We start from the raw sequence: 18,647 nt of genomic DNA on the forward strand, positions 1-18,647 counted from the left end.
AAAAAACAATTTAATACCATTTTCATTGACGGTGCTTACTAATAGCCATCTTTTTGTTTTTGAGATGGAGTCTCGCTCTGTCACCCAGGTTGGAGTGCAGTGGCGCGATCTCTGCTCACTGTAACCTCTGCCTCCCAGGTTCAAGTGATTCTCCTGCCTCAGCCTCCTGAGTAGCTGGGATTACAGGCGCACGACACTATACCCAACTAATTTTTGTATTTTTAGTAGAGACGGGGTTTCACCATGTTGGTCAGGCTGGTCTCAAACTCCTGACCTCGTAATCTGACTGCCTCAGCCTCCCAAAGTGCTGGGATTACAGGTGTGAGCCACCACACTCAACCCACTAATAGCCATGTAATTTTTTTTTTTTTTTTTTTTTTTTTTTGAGACGGAGTTTCACTCTTGTTACCCAGGCTGGAGTGCAATGGCGCGATCTCGGCTCACCGCAACCTCCGCCTCCTGGGTTCAGGCAATTCTCCTGCCTCAGCCTCCTGAGTAGCTGGGATTACAGGCACGCGCCACCATGCCCAGCTAATGTTTTTGTATTTTTAGTAGAGACGGGGTTTCACCATGTTGACCAGGATGGTCTCGATCTCTTGACCTCATGATCCACCCGCCTCGGCCTCCCAAAGTGCTGGGATTACAGGCTTGAGCCACCGCGCCCGGCCTAGCCATGTAATTATTAATTTGACTTGAAGAACTTAACACGAGGAAAGCAGGACCTAGAAAATGAGGTAAGCATTCCAAATTATTAGAGAGGTAAATATTTATGGCAGAGACAACTTCCTGTTCTACCACTGCATGTTAGATATGACTTGTGTTTTTTTTCTTTTTTTGAAATGTAATCTCACTCTGTCATCCAGGCTGGAGTGCAGTAGCGCGATATCAGCTCACTGCAACCTCTGCCTCCAAGGTTCAAGTGATTCTCCTGCCTCAGCCTCCTGAGTAGCTGGGATTACAGGCACGTACCACCATGCCCAGCTAATTTTTGTATTTTTAGTAGAGACAAGGTTTCACCATGTTAGTCAGACTGGTCTCGAACTCCTGATCTCATGATCCACCGCCTCGGCCTCCCAAAATGCTGGGATTACAGGCATGAGCCACCATGCCTGGCCAGGTATGACTTGTGATGGAGGCAAAAAATCTGTTTGTCTTCTCTATCAAGGAGAGTAATCCACAAACTGTAAATGATAGCATACCTAAATTTTTCAAAGTTTATTTCCATATTTATAAGCAAGCACCTCAGTTATTTAAAATAAGTTCTAACCCTCCAGACTCATGGAAGCTTTATCCCATAGACCTGTAACTTACAAACATGACTGCTAAACCAGTGTTTATCATCTCTGAAAAATCAGAGAATAAGAGAGCTGCCTGAAACAGAATATAAAGAAATGAGGCCAGGCGTGGTGGCTCACACCTATAATCCCAGCACTTTGGGAGGCCAAGGCAGGCAGATCACCTGAGGTCAGGAGTTCAAGACCAGCCTGGCCAACATGGTGAAACCCATCTCTACTAAAAATACAAATAATTAGCCGGGTTTGGTGGTAGTCCCAGCTACTTGGGAGGCTGAGATGGGAGGACTGCTTCAGCCTGGGTGGCAGAGGCTGCAATGAACCAAGATGGCACCACTGCACTCCAGCCTGGGCAACAGGGTGAAACCCTGTCTCAAACAAAACAAAACAAAAAAAGAAATGTTTCACTACTTGGTTGGTTGGTTTGTTTTAATTTAAAGGCAGGGAGAAATTAGGTGATGGAAACTATAAACTAGTGCTAATTTAATGCTGACTGATGACAGTTTTCTAAAACAGATTACAGTATTGAACAGATTCCTTTGTAGATATCTAGAAAAGGATATGACAATCACCTGGAGCTATTATATATTTTCTCTAAGAACACTCAACTCAACATTTTTATTGATAACTTAAAGATTTAGGCTATAAATAGGTAAAGTATATGACAGAAAGCTGGAAGGAATAAGATTTATAAAGGTATCAAAGGATGATAATGTTACTTCTTCAGGGGCTCTCAGTGGGTAAACTACAGTGTGAGGTATTTCTTTTTTTTTTTTCCTTTTTTTTTTGAGACAGTCTAGCTCTGTCACCAGGCTGGAGTACAGTGGCACAATCTCGGCTCACTGCAACCTCCCACTCCCTGGTTCAAGCGATTCTCCTGCCTTAGCCTCCCGAGTAGCTGGGATTACAGGCACATGCCATCACACCCAGCTAATTTTTGTATTTTCAGTAGAGATAGGGTTTCACCATGTTGGCCAGGACGGTCTCAATCTCCTGACCTCCTGATCTGCCCACCTTGGCCTCCCAAAGTGCTAGGATTACCAGCATGAGCCACTTCGCCTGGCTGAGATATTTCTTATTCTCAATCCATTGCTGTTCTTTATACTCTATTCTCCAAGTAAAGGCTATACAATAATCAGTCAAAGGATCCTCTCATCTGTGGATAAGATTCTTGCATTTTTGGAAGCTGATTTATAGTAATATAACAAAATTATTTACAACTCAGTTGAGGATTGATTAGCAATAAAGGGAAGGGGAAATAACCTGAAGTTAGAATTTATTGCATTGTGAGTTTTCTAAACAAAACCTTTTTCGGGCAGCAGGGGGACACGGAATCTCACTCACTTTGCTATCCAGGCTGGAGTACAGAGGCACAATCTTAGCTCACTGCAACCTCCACCTCCCGGGTTCAAGCAATTCTCCTGCATCAGCCTCCCAAAGTAGCTGGGATTATAGGCATGTGCCACCACACCTGGCTAATTTTTGTATTTTTAGTAGAGATGGGGTCTCCCCATGTTGGCCAGGCTGGTCTCAACTCCTGGTGTCAAGTGTCCACCCACCTCCGGGACCCAAAGTGCTGGGATTACAGGCATGAGCCACTGAGCCTGCACAAAATCTTGAGATAAAGCAAGCAATTAGTGGAGAAGAGAATGGGTAATTCAATAAGGAAGAACAAGCAAAGAAGACAATGGGATTAAACTAACTTCAATAATAATGCCCATTAGTAACATCTCTAGGGTTAAAAAACATTGGTTTTATTAATCATCAACTTGGGATGGGACCATTCTTTCCACTCATATTTTAGATCTCCATTACAGCCTGTGAAAAGCCATTTTTTTCTTACCTAAAGTGTGTCATTACTCTTCCTGTTCTATTTTAAACATTAATCAGTGTTGTATTTTCTTAGATTCTGTATTTGTCTATTTGACATCCATTAATCACAGAGCCAAACTCAAGGCCAAAGTTGTTTTTTTATCTCTCCTGAGATCCAGTGCCCATACTCTGAACCACCTCCCTTACCTAACTCTCACACACTAAGCCCCTATTTCTCCTGCCCTAAATCATAAATCAACCCAGGACAAAGTACCACCAGACAACCAGGAACAGCCCCTAGGTCACAAAGCCTGACAGAATTGTTCAAACTAGTCAACCCTAATCTGTTTACCCTGCCTATCTTGCTTTTCCTGTAGAAACCTCAGTAAGTCTGTGGCTCACAAGGCGCCTTCCTCTCACTCTTTCTGCCTCCTGACCAACAGGGTACTTCCCCCTATGTGGCATGCTATGCCTCTTGTTTCAAGGGGAACTATATGTAAACACTAAACTTGTCTTTCAATGATACTGACCTCTTCATGTCATCACTCAGTCACCTCTATAAATTAAGATTTGGGCACAAATCAATAAGAAAAAGATGCCCTGTGACAACCATTTATAGTCAGCAGAAATTTTGGTTTTAAAGTGCTTCAATTTCTTACCTTTCTCTGAAGTAACAATTAGGTTTTGCACATCATATTACAGAAGTTCAACAAAATGACAAGGAAATGAAGCAGAGTAGAAGAGACAGACGACCTGTCAGCAGGTCAGCCTCACAATTCTCATTACCTTAAATAGGTAAGGAGTAACTAACAACAATACCATATTTCAACAATATGTCAATACTTACGTAAGTCTTTTGAAAATACACCTAGACCTTTGTCTTACCACATTAAAAACTCAATGACATAATTTTCCTTAGTATATTTAATATCTACAATTCAGCTATTTGTTCCAATAGTGTAAACTTTATACACATTCCTCAAGATAATTTTAACCCTACCATTTCCCAGATTATTAAAGTCCTACCAGGGATAGGGGATCACATTTCAAATGTTTGAAAAGGTCTTTTACCAGTTGCTAATGTCTTCTTAGTTTTGTACTTACCTCAACTGAAGGGGTTAAAAGAATAATGACAAAGTAATCATCAATATACATTTTTCAATATAAAGAAAAATATTAAACAAATATTGAAGTACTTCATTTAAAAAAATAAAAATAAATAAATTTTAAAAAAGGACTTTATAATTTAAATGGGAACTAGTACACCTAAAGAATACATCTAGAACATGAAAAACTTATTATTTGCTTTCAAAATTCAAATTTTTCTAGGTTAGATTTTCATATCACTGTATCTTCTCTTAATATGAAACACAAGAGGCCCACTCAGGACAGCATATTGAATCAGTAGTTATCAAACTTCAGAAAAAGAAACTGAAGATAAAAGGAAAAGACCCTTCAGCATAAAAGTTGTCTTAAAAGAATGACACTATTGCTTTTGTTTTTTTAAATATTAAGGGCCAAAAACCAAAAAGAAGATAAACCCATATCACTTGGGAACATTTAAAATTATTTTATTAAGTTAAATATTTAAAATAATAATTCGAAATAGTCTGTAGGGTTTTATCTACAGTTTTTAAGAATTAGCTAGTGGTCAAATTACACCTTCCTCACTATACTACTACTTTTTTAAAAATTAACTCAATTAGGGAAATTCAGGTAAAAACAAAACTAAATTTTCTGGTAGAAATGGTGATATACTGTCAGACCAATAAAGACACGTCCTCTTTTATTTTCTAAAAAACTGTAACACTAGCCACTTATTTTTTTAAATGATATTTCTAAATATAATATTTATTTTGTAATACTGAATTTTCTAAACAGCCTCCTTAGAATTAAGTCAGCAAAATATAACATTGTTTTCTTGGAAGAAAATGATTAAGGAATCTTTTCCTTATTTTAATAATAATGAAGCTCTCTGAAGATTAGCTCTTCTCAATCAACTTTAAACTGCAAAAGGAAATACTTACTGGTTGCTCTGGTAAATCTTGCTCTTCTTCCATGAGGACTAATATTTCTTTATTATGCTTATGTGACTGGATTGCAAGTCTCTCTCAGCAGTCCTCACAATCTGTTTTTAAAAAGGAAGATTCAAAGCTTTATATACTCTTTAAAGTATTATCATTGAGGCCATCAGAGAATAATTTTTTAGTATTTTGCTACCCAAGCTTTATACGTGAGTTCCAATCACAAAATCTCAAACCAGCACGTGGCTTTTCAAAAATGACATGCTACACCAAATCAAGATAGGTGTATACAATGACTTTTATAATACCTTGCAAAAGCCAACACATGAAACCACTTCTGCTGGTTACTATGGTGCCTAATGCATTAAACATTTTACAATGACAGCTATGTGCAGATAATAAAATAATTTTTTAAGGACTAGAATTACATTAAAAATGATAGAGACTGACCTAGCAAGTCACCAAGTTATGATAACATCTAACCTGCTTTAATGTGGAGCATTTACGTAACTGTTAACACAGACACACAGAATCACTTTAAATAGGACAAACCGGATTCACAACCAACTATCGGTATATATGTCATCAATTTAAAGGAAAATTCAATTCTTCTCTATCTCAATAATAAAAATAAAAAAATACAGTGAAATCTTGACTTTTAGAACTAAGGAAAATAATCATGAAGAGCTAAGACCTAATTTGATTCTGAAATAATGAGCTTCTACTAACTGTGCTGCCCAGTCAATTATTTAAGCAAAATCTTTACATTCTCAGATTCTGCTCTTCCTGTCCTGATTTTCAAACAAAAAAAGGAAAAACAGGATTCTAAGTCCATCTTACTGTGCCCTGCTGACAGGGACAAAAACTAGAAAGCTGCATACATTACACAAATGAAATACTCCATTTCTAACAAAAGTGAAATAAGCACTTCTCCCAAAAGATGTGATTGCTTGTACATTTAATTAAAGTCACAGCTGTTTTCAATTTTTCTACCAACCACTGTACCAACTCACATATAAAGCTAAAGTAAGTATACACAATCTTATTACAGAAGCACTGAAAATAGACAAATACCATGAAAAGGAAAACAAAAAACTTGTTATGCCAGTATACAACACCACTCTATTTCTATTACTCTGTCAGTGCAATGCAAGACAACTTTATTTTAGAGTCACACTCCAGAATGTGGAGAGAAAACACACATGAGGGCTACAATTAGATACGAAGTTGTCCAACTCTAACACAGCTTTATTCCCTACCCCAATTTAGAGTATCAAAAGAAAAAAAAAGTTTAAAGGTCAGAAGCACTTGATGCCCAGTGCACTCACGTGTAGCTCATACACAGGCCTCAAAAGCTAAGTTCTCCTACTACATGACGCACATAACTAGTGATACAGAATTACAGAGTACAATAAGTAAAGCTCATGAGCTAACTTCCCTGTATTTCTTTTACTCAACTTAGAAGAGCATAATCAATGTGACCTGAAACTAATTCACAACTATGAAAGATGAAACATTTTTTGTTTTACTAGTTTATGTCTTAGTTTCAAATTGAAATATCCTTTCAAGGGACAATCCTTTTCATTTTAGTACTGTCTAAATGTACATTAAGTACATATATTATTTCATCCAATTTGAAACAGCAAAATAGGACCAATCATTAGGGAAATGTAAAACCTTCAATGCCCCATTTGTTGAATTTTTTTTTTTTTTTTTTTTTTTTTTGAGACAGAGTTTCCCTCTGTCACCAGGCTGGAGTGCAGTGGGCCCGATCTTGGCTCACTACAACCTCTGCCTTCCAAGTTCAAGCAATTCTCTTGCCTCAGCCTCCCGAGTAGCTGGGACTACAGGGGCACACCACCATGCCCGTCTAATTTTTGTATTTTTACTAGAGATGGGGTTTTGCCATGTTGGCCAGCCTGGTCTTGAACTCCTGACCTGAGGTGATCTGCCCACCTCAGCCTCCCAAAGTGCTGGGATTACAGGCATGAGGCACCACACCCAGCCAATTTGTCGATTTTGTGTGTGACTAGTTCTCATCTATACAAAACTTACATTACATGTTTTCCCTAACTGAAGGCCACGACTGTAAAAACTACAATCTCTAGTATATTCTCAGCAAGGGAGATGAAAGGGATACCCATTACATCATGGAGGAAGGGTTATAAATTTCATCTCTGATAGGAGAAAGGTAAGAATAAATGTTATATATATATATATATATATATATATAATATGTATACACACTCAATAATGTGGTTTAATTTTGTTTTCAAACACAAAAACTAATTTATTTTAAAAATCTGAATTACAGGCTGGGCACAGTGGCTCACGCCTGTAATCCCTACACTTTGGGAGGCCAAGGAGGGCAGATCACAAGGTCAGATGATCAAGACCAGCCTGGTCAACATGGTGAAAGCCCGTCTCTACTAAAAATACAAAAATTAGCTGGGCGTGGTGGTGGGCACCTGTAATTCCAGCTACTCAGGAGGCTGAGGCAGGAGAATCGCTTGAACCTGGGAGACCAGGTTGTAGTGAGCCAAGATTGCGCCACTGCACTCCAGCCTGGGCGACAAAGCAAGACTCATGTCTTAAAAAAAATAAAAAATAAAAAAATCAGAATTACATTAAAGAAGAACATAACACTATTTATAGGTCAAAAAGGGTCATGGGTTTTAAAAAGAAACAACTTTATCAAGTTGAATAATGAAGAATCATTTTTAAAAGAAAAAAATAGAAACACCACTATAAATGGTGGGGAAATAAATTATCAATAAATGTTAAAATATTGAAATTTTGCTTTTTAGAAATATGGTAAGATTAAATTGATTTTAAAATAGAAAATGAGGAATCTCCTATTTCTTGACATAAATCCTGTAAGTTGCAAGAAAACCTTCTTTAAGGGAAATATTTAAAGACATTCTACATCTATTCTTTGAAAATAAGCATGCTTTGTTGTTTCAATCTTTAAAATTCCCTTTGTCTTCTCAGCTTTTCAATCTAGGAGAATAAAAAGGACACAAATAACTTCTAAACTTAGAAGAAAAGAACTGGCCAGGCAAGGTGGCTCAAGCCTGAAATCCCAGCACTTTGTGAGGCCAACATGGTGAAATACCCTCCCTGGCCAATATGGTGAAACCCCATCTCTACTAAAAATATAAAAATTAGCTGGGTGTGGTGGTGGGTGCCTGTAGTCCCAGTTGCTCAGGAGGCTGAGACAGGAGAACTGCTTGAACCCAGGATGTACAGCTTGCAGTGAGCCAAGATCGCTCCACTGCACTCCAGCCTTGCGATAAGAGCAAGACTCCGTCTCAAAAAAGAAGAAAAAAAAGAACTTTAAAAACCAGGCTTGCTATCTCAAAATAACTGGTCAACGACCACAAATAATTTTGATCATTTTAAAACAAAAAGCTGCCTACAAGGAAAGAATATGATATATAAATTACAACTTCTGGGATTCTACTGGCAACATATGATGTGTGGGAAGTTTGCAAACATACATTCAGGTACATTGTGTATAAAATGCACTAATGACCATAAATTACGTAATTCTAACAAAACATGCATCTAAATACTACTTTCCATCAATATAGTATTCTCCTACCTTCCAATAATTTGTAATCTGAAAGACCTGAAATATCAGAACATACTAAATATAAGAAAGCAAGTGTTCATCACAGTGCCAGCATCTATCAATGTTCTAAAGCTTTTATTAAGATTTCATACCATTTTCCACAAGTAGTACATGCTATACAATCAAGGCATACTTATTAGAAAAAGACGAAAGTACAGTGTAACTGAGACAATATTGCAAAACTTGGTAAGAAAAGTACAGAATTACTGTAAAAATCTTAGTATAGTTTCCCTGTATTAGTTATAGAATTTAATGGTTTTTTTTTTTTAACCATTAATATAACCTGACATTATTTCATATTCAATGAGATTCATCTTGTTTTTTTGTTTTTTTTTTTTGAGACAGTCTCTCACTCGGTCGCCAGGCTGAAGTGCAGTGGCACAATCTCAGCTCACTGCAACCTCCACCTCCTGGGTTCAAGCAATTCTCCTGACTCAGCCTCCCAAGTAGCTGGGACTACAGGCACATGCCACCACACCTAGGTAATTTTTGCATTTTTAGTAGAGACAGGGTTTCACAATGTTGGCCAGGATGGTTTTGATTTCTTAGCATCGTGATCCACCCACCTCGGCCTCCCAAAGTGCTAGGATCACACTGAGCCTGGCCAAGATTCATCTTTTATAATACCAAATAATACAACAGTTGTGAGACAGAAGTGGAAAGTAGATTTTTTATGTAATTAAAATAAACATAATTAAAACTTAGTCAAACACCTGATTTACAAAACATGCCCTGAGTTAATCTTTTAAGTGCCTTTAGAACATTTGGAAAGTAATGTCTTTTCACAATTTTCTAATTTCAATTCTTACTACTGGTTTCTAAATACACTTGTTTTATCACCTTTTTTAGAAATACAGCTTGTCAGTATTCATTTGCCTTCATGAATAGAATTCTGGGAAAATTTAAAATTTAGACTAGAAATAGTATTTCCTGAGGCTTTATATTTCCCTACCTGTGAATGCTGACAATAAAAAAATAGAAACTTTGGTTTGGTCCAAGAGCCACACAATTTTTAATACTATTGATTTCACATGCTCAAAAATAAAAGCAGGATCCTTCTGTAATATGCCGGCCATAAATTTTATTTTTACTCTTTAGAAGTTAGAAGGAAAATAATTAGGAACAAATATTTTATTTCAAAATTCTAATTAGATTCCTACCTCAGAGTTTCTGTTTTGTCCCAAGCTCAACACACTACATAACCTGTAAATGTAAATGGCCACAAGCAAGAACTTAGGTTTCTTCTATGTGTTATCATAGCTCTGAGGCTTAGGAAAATAAATACATATATGTCCGTTTGTGTGTATGTGTGTGTATGTGTTTAAAAGCACAGAATAGGCTGAGCATGGTGGCTCATGCCTGTAATCCCAGCACTTTGGGAGGCCGAGGTGGGTGGATCACTTGAGGTCAGAAGTTTGAGACCAGCCTGGACAACATGGTGAAACTCTGTTGTTTAAAAATATAAAAATTAGCAAGATATGGTTCCACAAACCTGTAATCTCTGCTACTCGAGAGGCTAAGGTAAGAAAATTGCTTGAACTCAGGAGGTGGAGGTTGCAGTGAGCTGAGCGAGATTGCACCACTGCACTCCAGTCTGGGCCACAGGTGACAAGAGTTAAGACTCCATCTCAAAAAAAAAAAAAGCACAGGATAAAGGTCAAAGTTTTTTATATATGTATATATCAGTCTTAATTAGAACTTCAAAAGAAGTGTCTAAATAGGGCAAAAACAGTCTGATTTATAAGTCCTAGAAGGAGAACTTACATGCAGCTAAGTATGTACGGAGGTATTCAGGAGTTAACTGGATATCTATGACACAGTCCCACATAGAAAAAAAGTAGTCCATAGATTTGATCTGACTACATTGTATTTTAAGTTTATTTACTACCCTTTCCAAAGTACCATATATATTTTTTAATTTATTTTTTTGTCGGGGGGGAATAGCAAAACCTTTTTTTTGGAGACAGTGTCTTGCTCTGTCATCCAGGCTGGGGCACAGTGGCACGATCTCAGCTCACTGCAACCTCCACCTCCCCAGTTCAAGTGATTCTCGTGCCTCAACCTCCCAAGTAGCTGGGATTACAGGTGTGCGCCACTACACCCGGCTAATTTTTGTATTTTTGTAAAGATGGGGTTTCACCATGTTGGCCAGAATGGTCCCAAACTCCTGGCCTCAAGTGATCCACCAGCCTTGGCCTCCCAAAGTGATGGGATTACAGGTATGAGCCACCGAATCCGGCCTAAAACCTTTATTAGATATGATTTTCCAATAACAATATGTGCAAATTAGAATTATGAATTCAAAGAGCAGTCTGAAATTTTAAAAGGCAGACTAGGTATTAGGAGACAAAAGGTAAAGAAAGATGACAACATTTAATACTATTCATTATCTCCTCTCTGTATACAATGTTGCATATATACAACTACTTCATTTTTATTTTATTGATTTTATAAGATAGTGAAATCACCTTAAGGAACTTATGGTATACAGGTGGTGTCCAACTTTGGTGGGGAAGGTAGAAACAAACATGATTAACAGTTTTCACCCACACATTTTAGACAACTTTTTTCTTTTTGCAGAGATTTTAGTAATATTTCATAAATATAAGATGTACTTTCACTCCTTCAGTGTTATAATAGAAAGCCAAATAATGTCAACAGTAATGGCTTAATTATTGGTACACAAGAAAAACAAAACACCAATAGGTTTTTCTTAATTATGCAGTTTAAATATCAACATGTACATTTATTTTTACATTTAAAGGTTTTCATGTTTTAGACAACAGCTTTTAACAGTTTCAAATCCAGAAACATTGTTTTCAATTTGAAATATTGTGTGCATAGACATATATAAGAAAGAGTGAGAGAGAGCGCATGCACGCGCATGCGTGCACGTGCCTGGACAACAGAGTGATATTTTGTCTCAAAAAAAAAAGAAACAAACAAACAAAGTTTTACTCCAATACCTACAAATTTCTTATTGAAAATTAGGCAAAAATAATAATGAATATTCTAGGAGAAAGGAGAGTAACAGAGGCCATTTAAGGAAGACATGTCTATACTATTCTTTAAAACCAATAATAGTGGGAAAGATAAGAGAACTATCATTTACTGAGCATATATATATATATATATTTTAAGAGATGGGAGTCTCACTACATTGCCCAAGCTGGTCTCAAACTCCTGGGCTCAAGCAATCCTCCCACCTCAGCCTCCCAAGTAGCTAGGACCACAGCCATGTGCCACTGCATCCAACTCAGTAATTTTTACATTCACCATCTCATCACATTTTATCTCCATAACTAAGACGCAGGTAGTATTATCATCCTCATGCTACAAACAAGGAAACTGGGATTCAGAGATTTAAACAATTTGTCCAAGAGCAACAGCAATAATGTTATAGGTTGAAGTGAAAATACCTTAAATAAAGAGACTAAATGGTAGTGATGATGACTGCACATCATTCTAAATGTACTTAATTACACTGAATTGTATATAGTTGTCTCCTTTTCCAAGGCGGAATACACTCCAAGACCCCCAGTTGACACCTGAACCAACCCCTATATAGACTTTTTTCCTATACATATAAACCTATGATAATTTTTAACTCAGCAGTTTTCATGCACTGTGTATGCATAACCTAGAGTTTGAGGTGTGACAGCCAAACTAGCATGAATTTGTTTTTCCTTCTTCACAAGTTCATGAACAGAAGATCAGATCAGTCCTTACCAGAGATCTGTTTTTCTTTTTCCTTTTTTTGAGACGGAGCCTCATTCTGTCGCCAGGCTGGAGTGCAGTGGCCCCATCTTGGCTCACCGCAACCTCCACCTCCCAGGTTCAAGCAACTCTCCTGCCTCAGCCCCCTGAGTAGCTGGGACTACAGGTCTGCACCACCACACCCAGCTAAGTTCTGTATTTTTAATAGAGATGGGTTTTCACCATGTTGGCCAGGATGGTCTCAATCTCTTGACCTCGTGATCCACCTACCTCTGCCTCTCAAAGTGCTGGGATTGCAGGTGTGAGCCACCGTCCCTGGCTCTACCATAGATCTTAACAACCTCAGCATGTGATTTTTTTTTTCTTTTCTTATTTAGTTGAGAACTTTTACCTTTTCACTTAAGGGAAGCACTTCTCTTTGGCATATCTGTACTGCCAGCAACACTACTCTTGCTCTTTGGGGCCATTATTAAGTAAAATAAGAGTTATTCAAACATACAAATACTGCAGATACCCAAACAAGTGATCGGGCTCCTAAGTGAATAACAGGTGGGAAGTGTCTACAACATTAATATGTTGGATAAAGGGATAATTCATGATCCAGGCAGGAAAGAGCAAAATGGAGAGAGATTTCATCACACTACTCAGATCGGTGCACAATTTTAAACTGATAAATTGTTTGCTTGTGACATTTTGAATTTAATATTTTCAGACCAAGATTGATAGCAGGTAGCTAAAACCACCAAAAGCAAAACGGCAGATAAAGGGGGTACTACTGTACTTAAAAATGGTTAAAATAGTTCATGTTATTTTACATATATTTTACCATAAAAAATACCAAAAAAACCCTAAGAGACTAGAAATGCCAAAAAGTGTCAAATCTATAAAGTACTTAAAATATGAAATAAATGGAGAAAAATCAGTATTTAGAAAATATTGTCAGAAAAACTGAATATCAATATGGAAAAAATATCCACATCATCATACGATATAACTAATTATATTTTAAAAACTAAGCATTCAAAAACCTTTGGAGAAAACAAAAAGTAAGTTTATCTCACTATGGAAAACAGATAAATTTATGGTCAATTCAAAGAAAGCATAAACAACAATTTGACAAATCCAGTCATGTAAAATAAACTATCATGCAATGAAGAAACAAATCTAAGATTAAAATAATACAAATTCAGACAATATCTGCAAGAATTATGATAAATAAAGTTTATAACAGAAACCAAATGAATTCAACATTTACAATAATCTATTATGGAGAGCATATAATGACTAACTCATAAACCTGCCAAAGGATAAAAACAGGCAGTTTAGGCCAGGCACAGGGGCTCATGCCTGTAATCCCAGCACTTTGGGAGGCTGATGCGGGCAGATTGAGGTCAGGAAATCAAGACCATCCTTACATGCTGAAACTCCATCTCTACTAAAAATACAAAAAAACTAGCCAGGCATGGTGACATGTGCCTGTAGCCCCAGCTACTCAGGAGGCTGAGGCAGGAGAATTGCTTGAACTTGGGAGGTGGAAGTTGCAGTGAGCCAAGACTGCGTCACTGCCCTCCAGCCTGGGCAGTGGAGCGAGACTCCGTCTGTCAAAAAACAAACAAACAAACAAACAACAAACCATAGAGATTAAATCAGCACTTGAGAAAAAAAAAGACTGTCTCACTACTAATTGAAGAAATATAAATTTTAATATTCTTAAGATACGACTTCATACATATTAAGTTACCAAAAAAAAAAAAAAAAAAAAAAAAAAAAAAAAAAAAAATCTAAACGAAACCAAGTGTTATCTGGGCTATGAGAGGAAAAGACATATTCAGTCAGGCACAGCTGTAAAATCACATGTGTCTTTAGACTGTTCCTGGATAAAGTATAAATGAGGTCATAAGCTTGGCCACGGCCTAACCTGAATAATTTTTCTTAGGTACTTACCCAAGAATTACATACGGGGGTGGAGGGGAAGGCTAATATTACTTTTAAAAATAGTATAAGTCTATTGTCTACAGAAACGAAAATGAGAAACAACCAACATGTGAAGAATAAGTTTAATTATGCCAAAGCTGTAACCTATTTCAATACAAGTTTATTTAAAAGGTGAAAAGATACATGTTTTTATGTTAGTTTAATAATAGCTTACACGTAATTTGATAAGAAAAGCAGATACAAAGTTACATATTTTTTTAAAGTATAGTAAAATGTTTAAATACATATTTTAAACGCTTATATAAAAAATGTTCAAGACATTAAGTTAAAATTAGACACAAATTCTTCATTTTTGCCCCCAACTTTTACCATTGGAAAAAAAAATCAGCTTTGAGGGAAAAGCAATTTATATTGCAGTGAGCCTCCCTTACCTAAAAAAATCTTAAAGTTTATGACAACACTATAAGCAGAAAGATTCACTTCATTTTTTTGCTGTGTCATCTCTTTCCTCAGGAGTTGTTTAGACACTGTATACAAACCCAGGAACGGTTCATTTTACGGTTCTAAGCAAAAGCAATGAATTTCCAATACCTAAAGCATTTGCTATTAAGGAGAGACTTTGCATTTGGTTTCACAAATGGACACTTACGATTCTTTCTTGCAAATCCAAGAAAATATATAACAAAAGATGCTACAAAGGATATCGAGTACTACAGATCATTAATGTAATCCTTAAAGTTGAGGAAATTAAATGAAAGAGAAGGCACTAACTGCCTCATGAAACTGTGAGTAGCAGAAACAGTGGTAGAACCCAAAACTCTGAACTCCCTTGTCTGAAGCTTCTCGTCCCCTTTATGTGGAATTGAGCATATGACCCCCCCTTTTAAAATTACATTTTTAATATTATTACCTTAGGCTACTTATTCCTTTAATTTCATTATATCTCTATTCTGTTACATTACTTTGATCTTATGATACAACATCATGTTCTTAAAGTTTTTTAATGTTTCAAATTTAAACTCAAAATTTCTTTTTCAATGTATGCACTGGCACTTTAAGGACCTCTTAAAAATCCAAAATTAGCATTCCCTTTTTTTCTTTAGAGGAATAAAGAGCTTAGTTAAACAAAGAGCTACTTCTGAATCTGGTAGCCCTCCGAATCAGAAGAGACTCAGACTCAGAGCTCCCTGACATTCTTTTCACGCTACCTATTAACTCCCTGTACAGGCTAGCAAAGAAACTCACAAAAACAAATTGACTTTTCTTTATAACCGTAAGTCCTTAGCTTACAATGTACAGACTCTGATTTACTGGGTTTTGTTTGTTTGTTTGATTTTGCTTTTTTGAGACAGGGTGGAGTGCAGTGTCACAATCTTGCCTAGGCTGCAGTGCAGTGGCACAATCTTGGCTCAATGCAATCTCACCTCCTAGGTTCAAGCAATTCTCCTGCCTCAGCCTCTCGAGTAGCTGGAACTACAGGCACATGACACCACACCCGGCTAATTTTTTGTATTTTAGTAGAGACACGGTCTCACCATGTTGCTCAGGCTGGTCTCAAACTCCTGAGTTCAAGTGACCCACCCACCTAGGCCCCCAAACTGTTGGAATTACAGGCATAAGCCACCACGCCTCGCCAAAACAAGTAATTTTAACTGGGGCCGGGGGTCAAGGTGGGAAGGAATGGCTGAGCCAGGAGGATCCCTTGAGCCCAGGAGTAATCTGGTATGTTGATCAGCTTGGGTAACGTAGCAAGAGACCCCCATCTATATAAAAAGGAAGAAGAAGAAGAAGAAAAGGAGGGTGGGGGGGAAAGGAGAGAGGAAGGGAAAAGAGGGAAAGAGGAAGGTAGATGAGGAAGAGAGGAGGGAGAAGTCCCCTTCTCCAAATACATATACACACAGTTATCATGAAATAGATTTCTAGACAAAGAAAGGTCCATATCCTAATACCCAGATCCTGTGAATGTTCCCTTATTTGGAAAAACAGTCTTTGCACATGTAATTAAGGATTCTGAGATCAGATTATACATAGGCCCTAAATGCCATCACAAGTGTCCATGTAAGAGAAAAACAGGCATTTAACACACATACAGAGAATAAGGCAATGTGAAAATGGAAGAAGAGACTGAGGGTTATGGCCAAGGAATGTCAGAAGCCACCAGAACTGGAAGAGGCAAGGGATGATTTCCCCTAAAGCCTCTGGAGGAAGTTCAGCCCTACCAACACCCTGATTTCAGACTTCTGGCCTCCAAAGGTAAAAGAATAAATGTCTGGTTTTTTTTTTTTTTCTTTTTCCTCTCAAACACTACTCAGAAAATTTCTGTTGTTTTAAGCCTCAAAGTTTGTTTGGGGTAATTTGTTATGGAAGCCACAGGAAACTAAAGGAAATGAAGAAATGTAAATATGGGGCTAGGTGTGGTGGCTCACGCCTGTAATCCCAGCACTTTGGGAGGCTGAGGCAGGCGGATCACCCCAGGTTAGGAGTTCGAGATTAGCCTAGCCAACATGGTGAAACTCCATCTCTACTAAAAAATACAAAAATTAGGCAGGTATGCTGGCAGGTGCCTGTAGTCCCAGCTACTCAGGAGGCTGAGGCAGGAAGAATTGCTTGAACCCGGGTGATGGAGGTTGCAGTGAGCTGAGATTACACCACTGCACTCTAGCCTGAGCAACGGGAGCGAAACTGCGTCTCAAAACAAAACAACAATTAACCAGGCGTGGTGGTGGGCACCTGTAATCCCAGCTACTTGAGGGGCTGAGGCAGGAGAATCACTTGAACCTGGAGACGGAGGTTGCAGTGAGCTAAGATTATACCACTGTACTCTAGCCTGGTGACAGAGTAAGACTCAGTCTCAAAAAACAAAAAGAAATATAAATAACAGAATACAACTGTACACACAGCTGAAAAAAATGCTTCCAGACATTAAAAATAATAAAGTAAACATAAAACACTTAAAAACTTTCCAAATAATTGGAAAGTTTGCCTCTCTAACTCCAAAGTTAGCATTCTCCTGCTTTCACTCTGGGATAAACCTTAAATTTATATAGTGGAAGAAATACTTAGGTAACAATAACACTGACAGTCCCAGGTGCTTCATGGATCTTGAGAAATCTTACAAGAACTTTCTAAAGCCTTAACAAACGAAACACTATACTTTCAAGACAGGACTTAAAGTCTGCATACATTCACTGTACTGTTTTTTGTTTGTTTTGAGATGGAGTCGCCCTCTGTCACCCAGGCTGGAGTGCAATGGCGCGATCTTGGCTCACTGCAACCTCTGCCTCCCAAGTTCAAGCAGTTCTCCTACCTCAGCCTCCTGAGTTGCTGGTATTAACAGGCACCCGCCACCAAACCCAGCTATTTTTTGCATTTTTTAGTAGGGACAGGGTTTCACCATGTTGGCTAGGCTGGTCTCAAACTCCTGACTTCAAGTGATCTGCCTGCCTCGGCCTCCCAAAGTTTTGGGATTACAGGCATGAGCCACTGTGCCTGGCCTCACTATAATGTTTGATGTGTTCTGCTTAGTGCTTGCTTCAGCAGCACATATGCTAAAATTGATGTGTTCTGTTTAGGGAAAAAAAATTACTGCTGGAGTTAAACCTGAAAGATATAGAAGTCCTTCTTTCCAATTTATCTTAACTAACAATCTTAGGTAAACGATGCCTAAAGATTGAAGCTCATATTTCTCTGTTTTGATTGAAGTTCCTATTTTGCATTTGTCTCACGTAATAATTATAGAGTAGTATGCTCTTCCATAAATCATTTACTACACATTTAATTTTTAACTTTGTAACACTGTGCTTAGCACTGTATCAAGAGCATTGATAAACACATCATAAGATGGTAGTAAATGATTAGAATTTTTTTTCACTGGAAAAATGTGACTTTTCTAATTCAACAAATTACTTTGTCGCATGTATTTTTCTTTGGGAATTCTTTTTTGTGTGTCTTGAATGGAGCCCTGAAATACTTTCTAAATATATTCATAGAATATTTCAAGCTGGAAGAAAAATACTGAAATAGAATCCAGGATAAAATATGCCAGGTATTAAAGACATATTCTGAAAGAAATCATAATTATTTGGCTGATGTGTCAAAAGGTCATGTCAGTGTTGAACATACCATTTAACTAAACCCTTTACAAAAATGTACAGATCAAACAGAAACTATAAAGGCTTAGCTAATTTAACCAAGTAAAGTTGTTAATTCCAACTTCAAGCAACAAAGTAAATA

At 37.5% G+C, this 18,647-nt stretch overlaps 1 protein-coding gene across 7 annotated transcripts in view; it reads right to left on the reverse strand.

The window, feature by feature from the left end:
- Positions 1 to 18,647, reverse strand: part of EYA3 (EYA transcriptional coactivator and phosphatase 3) — a 109,917-nt gene that overhangs the window by 76,160 nt on the left and 15,110 nt on the right. For 5 of the 7 annotated variants that reach the window (XM_017534739.2, XM_017534732.2, XM_037740715.1 and 2 more), the window contains exon 2: positions 5,132 to 5,232. The exons of 1 other annotated variant lie outside the window; for it this stretch is intronic. In XM_017534739.2, coding sequence (XP_017390228.1) covers positions 5,132 to 5,164 — 33 coding nt within the window. In that variant the 5' untranslated portion in view covers positions 5,165 to 5,232. Of the gene's footprint in view, positions 1 to 4,403; positions 4,536 to 5,131; positions 5,233 to 18,647 lie in introns of those variants that run through there. One more of the 7 variants, XM_037740717.1, reaches the window with a different exon arrangement.

The sequence above is a fragment of the Cebus imitator genome, unplaced genomic scaffold (assembly GCF_001604975.1).
Source record: "Cebus imitator isolate Cc_AM_T3 unplaced genomic scaffold, Cebus_imitator-1.0 Scaffold87, whole genome shotgun sequence".
Taxonomy (NCBI): domain Eukaryota; kingdom Metazoa; phylum Chordata; class Mammalia; order Primates; family Cebidae; genus Cebus; species Cebus imitator.